Source organism: Eucalyptus grandis, chromosome 2, assembly GCF_016545825.1.
Source record: "Eucalyptus grandis isolate ANBG69807.140 chromosome 2, ASM1654582v1, whole genome shotgun sequence".
NCBI lineage: Eukaryota > Viridiplantae > Streptophyta > Magnoliopsida > Myrtales > Myrtaceae > Eucalyptus > Eucalyptus grandis.
In genome coordinates this window covers 41342504-41358679 of record NC_052613.1, presented here as the reverse complement: position 1 = coordinate 41358679, position 16176 = coordinate 41342504, and the positions used below count along the sequence as shown (strand labels likewise).

General features: G+C 41.3%; 1 protein-coding gene across 3 annotated transcripts; it reads right to left on the bottom strand.

Moving 5' to 3' along the window:
* Positions 1 to 11020: 11020 nt before the first annotated feature.
* LOC104432849 (E3 SUMO-protein ligase SIZ1) lies at positions 11021 to 15236 on the bottom strand. Of its 3 annotated transcripts, none has more exons than XR_005548746.1 (7): positions 14866 to 15232; positions 14564 to 14672; positions 13186 to 13265; positions 12794 to 12836; positions 12170 to 12239; positions 11962 to 12076; positions 11021 to 11311 (listed from the first exon to the last, which is right to left on the bottom strand). XR_005548746.1 is itself a non-coding variant. In XM_039307838.1 (5 exons), the coding sequence occupies exons 3-5, from the start codon at positions 12229 to 12231 to the stop codon at positions 11117 to 11119; spliced, it is 420 nt and encodes a 139-aa protein (XP_039163772.1). In that variant the 5' UTR covers positions 12232 to 12239; positions 14564 to 14672; positions 14866 to 15236; the 3' UTR covers positions 11021 to 11116. The 3 variants fall into 3 exon arrangements, 1 of the variants encoding a protein (XP_039163772.1); XR_005548745.1 differs by having other exon boundaries at positions 11914 to 12076; positions 14866 to 15230; XM_039307838.1 differs by lacking the exons at positions 12794 to 12836; positions 13186 to 13265 and having other exon boundaries at positions 11914 to 12076; positions 14866 to 15236.
* Positions 15237 to 16176: the final 940 nt, after the last annotated feature.

Here is a 16176-nt window from a genome sequence, read left to right as displayed (position 1 = left end):
CGAAGTTCGCTGAGCTGTCGTAGTATGCCCTAGAGTTAGTTTAGAGACCGTCAAACCGAGCTCGAAGGTTTAGAGATGGGCTCCGACCAGAGGTGAGGAGCTTTTTGGTACCATTAGATTTGAAGAAGTATAAGGACCTTTATAAACGGGCCTAGTTGATTGAGAAAGACCAGAATGAGAGAGCTGCCGCATCTGGATTGCGATTTAATTCGAATAGAGAAGGTAATCAATTTGGAAAGAGGCTGATGTCTGGAGGAAGATATCTTGTTCCACTCAACAGGAAGGGTGGGATAGGGAAACCATCACCAAACCATCATGGAGTGTGTCTTTCATGTGGAAGACGACATGGTTCAGCCCCGTGTCTCTCTAGGACAGGTGCATGTTATGAGTGTGGCCACCAGGGTCATATATCTAGGAATTGCCCTAGGAATCAGATGGGACAGTGTCAGTTGCCGCCGTTGACACTGTTGGGTCAGAACAGAGGAATCACGCCGCAGATCATGCCACAAGGTCGATTGAACCGACCTCCAGCTCAAGGAAGGGCTTATGCAATCACCAGAGGACAGGCGGAGGAAGCGCCTAACGTGATCACATGTATGGTCTTACTGAACGACCAACTTGCTTATGCTTTATTTGATCCTGGAGCTTCTCATTCATTTATAGCTGAAATATATGTTAAGTTGGTAGAATTAATTCCTGAGTTGTTGGAGTCTGTGATTAGCGTATCTACGTCGTTGAAGGATAAGGTGTTAGCTACAGTGGGTTGTCTTGGTTGCAAGTTAGTGATTGGTGAGCGAAAGGGGAGGATAGACTTGATAGTCCTAGCCATGTTTGATTTTGATGTGATAATTGGTATGGACTAGCTCACTAAGCAACGAGCTAAAATAGACTGTTATCGCAAGGCGATTCAGTTTAACCCGTTAGGGGGTGAGAGTTTCGAATTTATTGGGAGTCGAGGAGGACCCTCGGTTTCCTTAATCTCATCGCTCGAAGCAACTTGCTTGCTATGCAAGGGTTGCCAAGGTTACCTGGCGACTGTCGTAGACACGACAGTGGAGGAGTCGAAGATTGAAGATATCGCAGTGGTACAAGAGTTCCCAAACGTGTTCCTGGAAGAGTTGCCAGGTTTGCCGCTAGAGAGAGAGATAGAGTTTGTGATTGAATTAGCCCTCGAGACAGAGCTGATCTCTAAAGCTTCTTATTGGATGGCCTTATCAGAACTTAAGGAACTAGAGGTGCAGATGCAAGAGTTGTTGGATAAATGATTTATTCGTCCTAGTGCATCACCTTGTAAAGCGCTAGTTCTGTTCGTAAAGAAGAAGGATGGTTCCTTGCGCTTGTGCATCGACTATCGTTAACTCAATCAGGTGACGATTAAGAACAAGTATCCATTGCTGAGGATTGATGACTTGTTTGATCAGCTTCAGGGAGCGTCGATATTTTCTAAGATCGACTTGAGAACAAGGTATCATCAGTTAAGGATTAAGAAGGAAAACATACCAAAGTCGGCGTTTCGCACCCGATACGGCCATTATGAGTTTACTGTGATGCCGTTTGGGTTGATAAATGCCCCAGCTACTTTCATGGATCTAATGAATCGGGTGTTCAAAGAGTACTTAGATCAGTTTGTAATTGTTTTCATCGACGTCATCCTGGTGTATTCAAGAAGTATTGAGGATCATAAAAGGCACTTAAGGATAATGCTTTAGACTTTGAGAGATCACGAGCTATACGTCAAGTTTAGTAAGTGCAAGTTTTTGCTAACTCGTGTGGCTTTCCTAAGTCATGTCATCTTCGGAGAGGGAATCTTAGTGGATCCAGCCAAGATTGAAGCAATGATCAACTGACCGAGACCGACTACAGTGACAGAAATCAGAAGTTTTCTGGGTTTAGCAGGGTATTACAAACGGTTTGTAGAAGGGTTTTCAGTGTTAGCATCACCAATGATGAGACTGATGAAGAAGGAAGAAAAATTTATGTGGACGGATAAGTGCGAGAGTAGTTTCTAAGAGCTTAAGCAGAAGCTAACTACCGCACATGTGCTTACTATTCCATCTGGTCCAAGAGGGTTTGAGATCTACAGTGATGCGTCGTTTAAAGGATTGTGTTGCGTATTGATGCAGCATGGTAGGGTTGTTGCGTATGCGTCCGTTAGTTAAGACCTCACGAGTTGAATTATCCGACGCATGACTTAGAACTTGCAGCGATCATCTTTGCCCTGAAGATTTGGAGGCATTATCTGTACAGAGAAATATTCCAGATCTTCACTGACCATCAGAGTCTCAAGTACTTATTCTCTCAGAAGGAGTTGAATATGAGACATCGTCGATGGATGGAGCTCTTAAAGGACTATGACTATGAGATTTTGGATCACCTAGGAAGGCGAACAAGGTCGCCGATGCACTGAGTAGAAAGTCTTCAGTTACTCAGATGGTACTCAAGAAATGGGGTCTAATTAAGAGAGCACGAGATTCAGATTTCAAATTTGAGGTGGGCCACCTTTCAAATCTTATGGCCACCCTTAGAATTGAGCTGGAAGTGCAGGTCAAAATCAGAACGCTTCAGCAGACGAATCCGGATGTTCAGAAAATCCTGCAAGAGGATACTGAGAAGAGGAAGGCTGACTTCCAGATTTATGAAGATGGAACGTTGAGGTTCCAAGGGCGATTGGTTGTACCTGATGATGTGAAGCTTAGAGAGGAGATTTTATCAAAAGCGCATCGTAGTAGTTACAGCATTCATCCTGGTAGTACTAAAATGTATCAGAATCTGCGTCAACACTACTGGTGGCGTGGCATGAAGACGAACATTGCCAAGCATGTCGCCAAATGTTTTGACGTGTCAGCAAGTGAAAGCTCAGCATTGCAAACCGGGAGGACTTTTGCAACCCCTCGAGATTTCATAATGGAAATGGGAGCATATCACGATGGACTTCGTGACGGGATTACCGAGGAGCCAGAGAGTAAATGATTCGATTTGGGTAGTAGTCAACAAGCTGACAAAGTCAGCTCACTTCATTGCAGTTCAAAAGGACTTGAGTTTGGATAGACTTGCAGATCTGTATGTACGTCAGATAGTTCGTATGCATGGAGTGTCGATTACAATTACTTCAGACAGAGACCCGAGGTTCACCGCCGCTTTTTGGAAGAGCTTACAATCCGCTTTAGGAACGAAGCTGCAATACAGTACAGCTTATCACCCGCAGATTGATGGCCAGTCTGAGAGGACAATTCAGACTCTTTAGGATATGCTGCGAGCTTGCGTCTTGGACTTCAAAGGAAACTGGGAAGAATAGCTTCATCTGGTCGAGTTTGCCTACAACAACAGTTATTAGTAGATTATTCAAATGGCTCCTTTTGAAGTGTTGTATGGCAGAGCATGCAGAACGCCAGTGTGTTGGGATGAAGTAGGGGAAAGAAAGATCACCGGTCCAGAGTTGGTTCAGCGGTCAGTGTCACGCCCCGATCCTCGAGCACACACAGATCCTTCTCCTTTGGTCGATTTTATAATGCGATATCCCAGGACTATGTATCGCCGACCTTTTCATTTATTAAGCACATGCAGAAGCAGTTAAAATCCCCAGACAATAAAACGATGGGATAGAAAAGCAGGGCCATATTTTTCATATTGAAACTTATAACTAAACTTTTATACAAAACATAAACCAGAGAGTACTTCACAACTTTTTACTCTATCTCTATACATCAAAATGGAGATCTCAAAAGAAGATAGAATTTTAGTTCACCCGGGCCGTGCTCAAGGCCCCTCTCGGAATTATCTTATTCTCCCAAAAATCCTTCTCAGACTCCTCCTCCTCATCTCCTCAGCGGGGTCCTAAAATGATTTCCCCAAACCGGGATGAAACTACGTCTCAGCGAGTTCTACCCCACTAAGGCCAGATTAGTAAACTATTATACTACAGGCTGCCTAAACACGCACGGGGGCGAGAGGACTTACCTTGGCCTCGGATCTCACCTGCAAGTAGTACAATTCATAATAGGCACCCAAGCAATCATATCACCGATCGAAGCATCGATCAAATCGACCTAGTCGATTATATTCCAACAAGACCACTCACAGTCATTTCCATTCAGTCAATTAATTCACAACGTCAAATCAAAGTAATGATCAATCGACCTAATTGATTACATGTCAGACGGACTATCTCTAGATCATTCTAGTCATTGCTTTACAATCTCAATTGATAAAACCAATCACCGAGCCACGTGCATTCTCCGAGGCGATATTATTTATCACCAAGCCACGTGCATTCTCTGAGGTGATGGAACCGATCATCGAGCCACGTGCATTCTCCGAGTTAATGCATTACTTTACCGAGCCCACGTGCCCTTTAAAATGCCATTCTGAATCAGCGAGCCCACGTGCATTCTCCGAGGTGATGCATCAAGTCACCGAGTCCACGTGTCTCTTCAAGATGCCAAATGTACTCATTAAGACCACGTGCATTCTCCGAGGTAATGCATCAAATTACCGAGCCCACGTCTCTTTCAAGATGCCACACTTAATCACCGAGCCACATGCATTCTCCAAGGCGACATATTTCGTCACCGAGCCATGTGCATTCTCCGAGGTGATATATCTAATCATCAAGCCCCGTGCATTCTCCAAGGCGACGTACTAATCATCGAGCCACATGCATTCTCCGAAGCGGTATACCAAATCACCGAGCCACGTGCATTCTCCGAGATGATGTACTATTCACCGAGCCACGTGCCTTTCATGATGATTCATTCCATTTCTAAAGTAATTATCCACAACCTTAATTCATACTCAATTTACCCAAATAATCAATTTAGGAACATATCCTAAAAATCCACAATTAAATCAATTCAGCACAAATTAAAGCTCAAATAAATAAATGGACTGCGCCACGACGATCGGCATGAAATTTCGGTCGTCAGCCATCTCAATCTTAATTTCCGAAAAATAATTAATTAATTAATTAATTAATTAATTTCGAAAATTAATTATTAAATATTAAAAATTCTGTTTAGCTCAAAATAAGGGCATTATTTACTTCACCATAGTCATCAGCATAATATTCCGATCACTGGCCATCCCAGTTGAATTTTCGGAAAATAATTAATTAATTAATTAAATTCCGAAAATTAATATTTAAATACAAAAATTCCACTTAGGCCCGAAAAGCCTAATTGAAGCCCACTAAGGGTCGGGAAAAATCCCGAGACACTTCCAATAAATAGTAGACCACGTCTACTTGCTAATTACACATTCAATTTATCTAAATCGCATCACAATTGACTAATTTATTCTAATCTAACAACCTAAACATAATTAATTAAAACTAAACCAACCTTAAGCATAATTAGCCAACTAATCCGGGATTAGTGAGATTACTCACCAAATCGCGCGCAAATCGGATCAATCCGACGGGGGCGACGCGAGGAACAATTCTTTTCAAAGCACGGCTCGGGTTCGGGGCCCGGAAACGGCCCAAAACGGCCCACAAACCGGCTAGAAACCCACTCGCGGGTTTGCTGGTTCGGCTGCAAAACAGAGAGAAAGAGAGACGGTTGGGGGCAACAAGGGGTTGGGAAGTTAGGCGGTGGTTTGACGAGGCTGCACGGCGGCTCCGGTGGCTTGCTCGGCCGCTCACGGTGGCTGAACAGAGGCCGAACGACGCTGGATCGCGCGGGGAAGGCGGCGGCGAGCGACGGATGAGCGAGGCGGAGCGCGAGGCGGGCGAGCTGCGGCGGTGCATGGGCGGTGACGGCAGCGGCTGGCTGCTGTCTCAGCTTCTCCCGTTTCTGGTTCGCTGGTTCGCACAGACAAGAAGGAAGAAGAAGAAGTCGGTTACGAGGGAGAGAGGGAGAAGAGAGAGGAGAAAGAAGAAGAGATAAGAGAGAGAAAAGATGGGTTTGAATGGTCAAAGGGAGAGAGGAAAGGCAAGTGGGTGATAGCCCACACTTCGGTGGAAAAGGGGAAGGGAATTCGCACGAGGGGGAGGGGAGAGAGAGAGAAGAGAGAGAGAAAGAAGAGAGAAAAGAGAAAAGAAAAGGAAAGAAAATAACACTTTAATAAGAAAACCCAATTTTCTTATTTATATTATTTTCCTTTTCTCATTCCCTTTTATTTTCTTCCGGTCTTCGATTATTCCTCCGATAATTTCTTTCTTGAAATTTCGGACTCGTCAATAAATTGACAGACGATGAGACGGTCCTAAAAATGAATTGTGACACGCTTGAATATTCGATTTCCCAAGACCGAATTAAATTTCATGGTTAAAATCGACCGGACGCGATTTTAGTCAAATTCAACCAATTAGGTAGCTTTTAGGGATTTTACCGCGGTTATATCCCTTAACGGCTTCACCCAATAGATTAGCTAAGTCGTGAGTGATCAACTCAGAGAAAAAGGACCATAGGCACGTCGAAGAAATGCACATTTCATTTTATCGAAACGGGGTCGAATTTCAGGATGTCACAGTCAGTGGAGGTAGTTGCAGTCATCAGAAACAGATTAAAAACTGCTCAGAGCTGTCAGAAAAGTTATGCCGATAAGCGTCGAAGGCCATTGGAGTTCCAAGTTGATGAGCACGTCTTTCGAAGGTGTTCGATGAGAGGTACTTCCCGCTTTGGCAAAAAGGGGAAATTGAGTCCGAGGTACATAGGTCCCTTTGAGATTTTGGAAAAAATAGGGACTGGCGTATCGTCTTGCACTACCGCCGATGTTGGCACAAGTGCATGATGTCTTTCACGTGTCGATGTTAAGGAAGTATGAACTAGATCCGACACACGTTCTAAATTTTGAGGAATTAGACGTGGATAACAGGGTGTCGTACATTGAAAGCCCGGTTCAGATCGTGGACCGCAAGGAGCAGGTTTTGCACACCAAGACCATCCCGTTGGTCAAAGTGGATAGGGCTAAGCGGAGCGAAAAGGGTTTTCCATGAGATGTAAAATGAAAACTATTAGTCCCACATGAGGTTTGTGAATAAGTGATTGTCTGATAATGAGCAAGGAATATCCGTCTTTCTGCTAAACAGAATGTATTGAACTCATAATTCATTAGATACTTTTTATGAATGTCAACTAAGTATCATAAGTAAATTGCTCCCGGTTGTTCAATCATTTGATAACTAGAGTCATTCTTTGTTAAATGATCACTATGAGTCAAACTCAATAGAATTTGATCAATCCTTTTTTTCTGTCATTAAGGTGGAAAATTGAACCAATAATTCTCTTTCTTTATCATCAATCGAATCATTGTTCACGACCCAGGATTCTATTTTATCATCAATCCAATCACCGTTCACATTTTTTCTTTTTCTTATCAATGAATAGATCTCTTTATTTGTATGACTTAGATGTCTCGTCTTTTTTGAAAAAGTGATTCAATGGATGGGATTTGGTATGATACTTATGAGATCGATGAGATTGATATTACAATATTTCTTCTTAGAATATATTTGTTGACACCTAAATTTTGGTAACCCGTTTAGTCATTTATCGTATTAAAAAATTAGAGATTAATTTTAACCTCTAAAAAAGTATTAGTTAATTAATTAATTGCATAACATATAGTTTTAGGTGCATTTATTTAATTTGCATTTACATTGGGTTGGTGACAAATGAGTTTGATTTAATGGTTCTAAGCTTTAATTTGATAGGTTGGACTAAGCCCACGAAGCAAATAAATTGGCCCGAGCCCGTTTTCTTTTAATGACAAAAATTATCTAAATGGAGATTTGAAATGATATTACGATGGATTTTTTTGAAATTTAAGAAAATCGGGTTGCAATATTATCTTTAGGCGATAAAATCAGGAGATGTAGAAAATAAAAAAAGTGATATTGCGTGCGAAAAAGAAATATTCACGGATGTTAATTTGAAAAGGAAATTAAAACCCTAATCTTCAACCTATAAAAAGGTTTTTCTTGTAGGGTTTCAGAAGGCCACACAGATTGAATACACGGCCAAATGTGAAACACCATAGCGAGAGGTATCCCATTGAGAAGAAGGGAGAACATCCAGAGAAGTTTCAAAACTTAGTTCTTCCATCACATCTACCGTCCCTCATCGAGTACCCCGGCTGCTTCCTCTTGCCTCAAAGTCGACCTGCACTAGTGAAGATCCAGCGCTGCAACCAGTTCTTGCTATCGTGCCCTCGTTGACACAGAGACCAACGTTCTTGCTCATAGTCAGCAATTCTCGCGCTCATCACATCCTTTTGGTGCCTCGCAATTGTGCCCGACGGAACGACCAACAGATTCATCCCCTCACGCCTTCATCGCTAAAGTTTGCTGACCATCACCCAACAAAGCAAAAGTCCACTTCGCCAGACCAACACATGGACGAGCAAGAATTACTTCTTTGGGGCAGCCACAACAAGAGCACACGATCAAAGGTTCTACGAGGAAAAGCTTTGTTGAGCTTGTGGATTCATGGAGCCAACAGTGAAGGCCAATTAAAAGAAAAGAAGAAAGATTGGTTGTGCCTATGCTGAATCATCGTGAGTCACAGGAGACGAATTTTGTTCCATTATCACAACATGTTGGCCAAAATAAGGAGCTTCAATTGAAATTCATGGCCACGTGATCCAGAGCAATGAATTCCAAAGAAAATGACAACATCAAGGAAGGTGGAAATTGGAGATCTCAGTTGCATTAAGCAACGTGACGTTTGCAAATCAAGAGCACGTCCGTCGCCAAAATCTATTATTAGGTTTCAGTCGCAAGTCTAGTTCCCACGTTGGCGGTTCTCTCTCTTCGACGATAATGAAGCAAAACCCACCTCACACACGATCTCCACCATGACGTCCCCGACGTGAGCCATTTCTCTCACTGCTGGTCATGCCACATTGTGGAGCTGGTTGCAATCCCAATCACCCCTTGCGAGCCTTCCATCATTCAAATTTGGAAACAGTATCTGAGCGATATTGCAATTTAAGTAATAATTTTCATCAAATTGATCTTCGTATATTTTTATTGCCTAATTTGTGAAATTGCTATCTCGTATGAATCTTTAAACGATGCTATCGTATTCACAAAATATCGAGTATCTTTTTAAATTGGGAAATATTCCTAATTATGCAACGTACATATGATTAACGGTCCGATTTCATGCTCGAAATACCACCCGCAATCATACGGAAAAATCACCAATCCGATCTCACGCTCGAGATATGATTTGTGATGTTATTTAAAAATTGGCCAATCCGATCTTATGCGCAAGATACGATTTGTCAATTTATTTCCCAAAATTAAATGGACATGGATGATATCTTGCTTGATTTGGTGCCGTGCTTTCTTGATGCCTTTATTTGATTGCTCCCGTAAAAGAAAAACCCAAAAATATATATTTGAGTTAGATTAGGTTCATGTTAGAATATATTTTGCTTGTTTAGAATAGGAAATTTATTTATTTCGAATTCCTTAAAAAAAAATCCAAAAAAAAAAAATGCAATCATTTAGGATGTTAGTTTTAAATTTGAATTGCATGTTTAATTATTTGACAATTTTCATTTCGAATTTCGTAATAAAAAAAGAAAAAAATTAGAATTATGGCATTCTTTGCACGTCATTGCATATTACGATAGATTGCATATTTTAGGAAAAATAAAAAAAGTCATGTAAATGTCATATATGATTAGATTCATGAAATGCACGTTATTTATAGATTGTTATTAGGTCCATTTAATTAGAAATTGCATGTTATTAGAATTAGGTCATTTAATTATATTACATTGCATTAAAAAAGTGAAAAAAAAAACAAATAATTGCGTGTTAATTAAAAATCATATTTAGGGTTGTTGATATGAATTCTGATTTAACATTGCAAATACTTTCATTGCTTTGAGGTAAGTTCTGTAACTTATTCATCGCTTTCTTAAGTGTTAAATTGGTAATTTGCGCACCCGTATGATCACCTCATATGTTAAGGAAATAAATTTAAAATTAATCAAAATTGTCTGCAAAAGCATTTTTGAAAATAAAAGAATGGTACTGAAATGGCATTAGAGAAATCTAGTGTAATCAAATCCCCGTACCCAAACTCTCTGGTTCGTAGGAGTAAAATAATTCTCCTATTATTTTACTCAGGTGTCTAATCGACCTACCATAAACTAATTAGTGACGACTCCTAATTAAGAATCAATTACATGTTAAAGAATTTGAACCTAAGTCGTGAATTGATATGGACTTGAGAGAGCCTGAGCTAAGTTTAGGCTTAGTAATCCATTAACCAAACCCTAGGTGATTCACCCGAAAAATTGATCGCAACAGCTTGGCGATTCCGCTGGAGACTTAAGTTGAAACCTTAGTGGACTTAAGCCAATTTTCTTATATTTTTTTTGCAGTGAGAATCACAGGTACATCCCTAACATTTAGGTGTTAAATGTTCTTGCAGATTGTGAGGTATAAAGGGAGTAGTGATTGCTAACCTTGTCTTGCGGGTTGGAGTTGAGAATAAATGTTTTAGATTCGAATTATTGAAGTGTTGTTTGACATAAACTATTGTGCATGCCTTGCATTTGCACTACACTCTTACACACATAGCCTACCGCCAGACCTGGGCCGCATAAGATCATTTAGGATGGTATTAAGATTGATACCACTCCGACCGCATGCTCGCGGTACGAGTCACCCATCTCAATCCCGAAGAATTTTCATGGTGTCAAGAGTCCCCATCTCGGTCCGCATGCTCACGACTCGAGTCGGCTCTTTGACCAAGCCAGAGTCATGAGGACCCAACATAGTCCACAAGCCTGTGGCTAGTCTGATCATCCTTGTGGCTCCACCTTGATAAGCCTTATAGACAAGAAATCGAACCACTTACCATGCGCATATCTATATGATTGTCATCGATTTGTCTTGGTGAAGTAAGTCATCTATCCTTATACTAATGCAATTTACTTACTTTGTAATACTCTTGGTCTGTCCATGACAATTTAGGTCAATTATCCAATATCGATTCAATTTATAAGAACACCTTCTCTATAGCACTTCCAGTGATCAATTTAAAGATCAGATGAAACTAACTAAAACTGAGAAGTTAGGTCATCGTTTCGCATGGAATAATAAATAAAATTTCTCAAGAGGGATGTCAATATCATCATTCCATACAAAAAGCCATGTCTATGAAGACCGAACGTCACATTTCCCAGTTGATATATTGATGAAATGCGAAGGTTTGCTACTATGAGATGCGTACGGATCAGCACAACTAAGACGACACAGCTCACAATAAAAATTTTCAGGAGCCTCCCCAGGTTTTTCAGGAAAGATGACACAACTCATGTGTTGCCAGACATGGCATCTTGGGTCCTCACACTGCCAACCAAAAGATAAAAGAACAAAACATAATTTTAAAAAAGAATAAAGAAAATAGGTAAGCACGTAAAATAAAAAATATGTCAACGAAAGCGGAAATGATGGTATGACATGAAACTACTCACAGTTCCTTTATTTTTCAAGAATGAAATCCATTAATTTCAAAAGGGACACTTGCAGGTTCTACCAAGTCCGTGGACTACTAATGATGAGTGACAACTCACATCACTTTCTAGCCACATTCAAAGCATAGGTAATTTTTCACACAAATATCGTACCACAAAAGAAGGGAGATTGGACACTAAAACAAACATGAGTAACAACTTCAACATAACAGAAGAAACTCTTAAAGGAAAATCAAAACACAAGAGGGTGGATTAAGGGTGAACATGCCGAGGTGCAAGTGCTGGCTTCAAGGTTTCTCAAAAACCAATTTAACTGTATGGTAAAAGTAACAATTTCAACAACTGTGACAAACCAAGATTGGTTCACTTTAGGATGCATGAAAACCAAGTAAAAACTAAAAGCACTTTTTTCTTTTTGCCAACAACTAGGACAAAATGAGGATGTATCCAAATGCAAACACTTCGTACAATCCATACCATGATCATTGCCTCTATTTCCAAAGAACTTCCACAAGGACATCTGACCTTTGCATCTGACCGATATGGGTCAATCGACTCTCCTTTAACTTTGACATTACTGCAATCTGAGGCTCCCTGACCATTTGAAGCTAAATCAGTGGCCCCAGAAACCTGCATTTTTCTGTAAGCTCAACCCAGAAACATACATCAGATAGAAGGCAGAGTGCAAATCATGACAAATGATACAGATACAGAGCAATAAACAAGAAAAGACCTGTAAATGTCATCAACTAGTTTTGCGACATCTTCCTTCCCCACGTTCTTCTTTGCCCACATCTTGGACACTATAAAAAAACCAAGAATTAACATTTTAGTCCACGCTGCATGAAAATCACGCATTAATAGATGTGACCCATTCTGACCAATTAAAGCACAATAAGCCCAACTATGAGAGATGAGCCTTCAGTAATCATGTTATCCACTAATATTGTTCACTCTCTTTGAAAGACAACTGACAAGGAGGAGAGAAGAACTCGAAAATCAGCTTATGGTAAGAGAAGCACCGACACAAACAAAGATTCCGACAACTTCATACCTCTGTCAGAAGCGGCATATATCAACATAAGAAAATATCTTTGATAAGAGGCACAAAGTCTAAGCTATACGCTAATTTGACTTGTGGACATTTCTTTAAAAACAGGTAAAAGAATGCACAGTCACAGAAAATCAGTAAATGACAAATAAAATAACACTTTAATGTAAATTCCCATGAATTCATATATTACAACACACAAGATTGCGTCAAAACTCAGAGGGGTGAATAAAGCCCAAACGATCATATTTGTCAATTGAAAGAACTAGAAACAATGTACAACTGGCAAAGAAATTCATCACATACCTTGTTCATCTGAAAGAGCTGATAATATCCGTTCTACAAGATCCTACATGAACCAAGAAAAAAAAATGAAATCCAACAGTTTCCCCATTAGAATTTACTTGAAGAAAATGTCAAGCTAGTGAAGTAGCCAAGCCAAGAACAGCAATGAAAATAGTCGAACAACATGGATCCCAATGTGTGACAGAAAAGGAAACAGCCATCTTCCACAGGACCAAATGATTCAAAAAATTATTTGCAGAACAACTTACAAGTACAAGACAAAGTTCCATGTGAAGAAAAACAGTCGTAACCCAATCCGCACAGTATGAGTGCATCACGAACTGCAACAGCTCTAAAAGCTCATAAATGAGATGCATGCAAACAGCAACATTAGTATCAACTTAAGATCTAACCTGCTTCCTCCCTTGCTTTGAAAGTCCTAACGCGTCAAGACATCCTTCAGTTCCTTTATTCGAAAATACGCTAATTTGTCCTGTACATGACAGGATCTATCAGTTACAGCAACGGGACAGCCGGGATTAACCTCAAATGGAATATTGGTTGATACAACAATAGCTAAAGTTAGACAGGCCTCCAGATACAACTTGCTGCTCCTTGCATAAGGGAGTCAAGGAATTTCACAGAGGAACAATTACAGAAAAGGTTATTATGAACTTATGTCTTCCCACAAGAGTAAAATATGATACTCATGCAAATAAGGTATGATCAAGCATACTACCCTCTTTTTTTTTTAAATAATATTGTTATATTGGTGCAAGCAGCCGACAAGGAGAAAGAACCACCAGAATATCAATCATGCAAGCAAAGCATCGATATGCAATTTTTTCTGTGCAGCAACTAGCACGGATGGAACTTACGGATTCAATTATTCTATGCACTCTTTCTTGTACCGATGAAAGACACAAAGATTGTTTAAGCAATGTGAAAGACCAGATCATTTTCATAGCAAAGCACGATGCTAAATGCAAATAGAATTGGGGAGAGGCAATGGAGAAGGACTAGGACGACTTCAGGTCATTTCCTGAAGTAATCTGCTCATCCTTCCCCATGACCTTCAAGTGACACGCCAAAAGGATTCATAAAATCAAATACCCAATCAAGAAGATGGTCACTTACTACAAGCACAATTAAGTCAAACAGTATAACCTGTCATTCCTAATTTCCCAATTAGTCATTAGAAATGTATGACAATGCAGGTGCAAATACAGCGCAATAGCCGGCCCATCTCGCACTGACATGCAAAAATCCAAAGGATCGCTCAATCGCAGAAGCAGCAAGAATGAGAGGACTGATGAGATCGTGCTTAAACAAAAGTTAAAACTTCTTTCAAATATTTTATTTCCACCGACATCAACTGCTGAGTACATACAAATGAGGTCTCGGTAAACAGAAATTGGCTGAAGCTTGATCACAAGCCACATCCCTTTCTGATAGACAAATAGCATTACCAAATTCGCCCAATGCCACACGAGTCAAAGCTATTAAAACGGAATACATGCAATGAATGCAAACATGAATTCACGATGCAATTGAACGGCAATGAAAGGTCAGGTCGCTCATGTTATTAAGAATAGCACATCCTCCAGAAACACCGACCGACCATCGCTCCTTGATACCACTCGCGACGCGACAACAGACATCCATGGATGCAAGAGCATTAATGCATACAAAGACCGAGATGAACAAGGCCGATGCCTAATCAGTCTCGGCTATCACAACGCAAGACTCTCAAGGACTGCAAACACCAACGCCGCCCTTAAATGACACTACCTTGCAACTAGAGACCAAATCCATTTCCACCTCCGTCAGCAGAAGCAAGGGAGAGCACCCGCAGTGTCCGGACTAGGTGGCCGCGAATTCCAGGTGATCCGATCAAAAACTGCGAAAACACATCAACGACGAGCTCACCAAACACAGGTAATGAACCAAAATTACTGGACCCCACAAAAAACACAAAACCAAAAAAAAAAAAAAACAATAAATAAATGGCGACGACCGAGACGGTCTCCCTAATCAAAGCATCGCCGGAGCGAGCCGCCGCCGCCGCCGCCGGAGGAAGAAGCCAGACTTACGCGCGATGGATCGAGGTCGATGGCGCGCGGGGAGAGGCGAATCCTCCGGCCTCCTCCTCCTCCTTCAGGTCGTGCGCTTGCGCTTGGGCTGCTTGGTGCGGCTATGGCGACGCTGATGCCCTCCTTCCTCCCTGCGGATCCTCCTCTTTGACCAAAGAAACCAAAAACCAAAAACTCGGAATCCTTCCCTTCCCTAAGTTCCCCACAAAATGCCTCGGACGTATCGGCGGTTTATGAAATCCAGCTTATCGACCGTGGAACAAATCCGGGTTTAGTTTCGCTGCATCCACGTGCAGGGTTTTTGGTCTCTCGCCACTCGCCCCCGTCCCTCCATCGCGGCACGCACGGGGAAAGACCCCTCTCTCCCTCTCTCTCCTGCCGTAGCGACAGGAGGCGAAGGTGATCACGGCATCAGGTGGATTCGCGGCCCAGATCTCGCCACGTCACTGATGAGATCAAATAAGGGTCAAAACGCTGGTGGTGGGGGTGGCTGGCACATAGGGGTGATCGTCAGGGGTGGGTAGTGCAGAAGCGCGGGCCCGCATTCTCCTTAAACCCCGTTATACCAGGTCTCTTTTTTGGGCCTTGTTCTACCCTGTTTGACGTTGGGCCACGTATTCCCGACCCACCCTGTTTTCTGGTCAGGGAACAGAGTCAACCCCGTTTATATTAGAACCTGTTTTGCAAAATTTTACGAACGTGCACATTTCACATCTTGCTAGTAAATTGCAATAAGCAAACTTCACCGGCTATATCAAGTTTAACATATGGCTCAAGAAAGGATTTTAGTTCGCTCATAACTAGTAAAGATCGAGAAAGACTTCAAAGACTTACGATTTGATTTTCCCTTTCCGTTTTTCTCCGCATACAATCTAACTTTCCTTGAAGAAGTAAAGGACGAAATACACAAAGGAAAACTCCAAAATTTTACTCAACCTAATGCTATACAAGGAACTCTGTTCTTCACTTCTCGGTCATCTAAATTGATCCCATCTTCAATCTCGGTGCTCAGCATCATCACTTCATGAGCTTGGAGTCTATCTTTGAAGCCATTTACACGTAGGCATGTACTCGGTAGCTATTGCGACGTATCAATTGAGCTAACTCCATTATAAACCATAAATCTCCGTCTTAACATCTCATCCTGCTGCACAAAGATCTTATTAAGTTACAAAGCAAGACCAAACCAACTTCAAACCATACTCCATGTTTAAAAAAATTTAGGGCGAACCTTTCGATTAAGAATGAGAAAGCTACAACAAACGATGATCGAAATGCTTCAACAGTTGACCCCCATTTTCATGGAATATG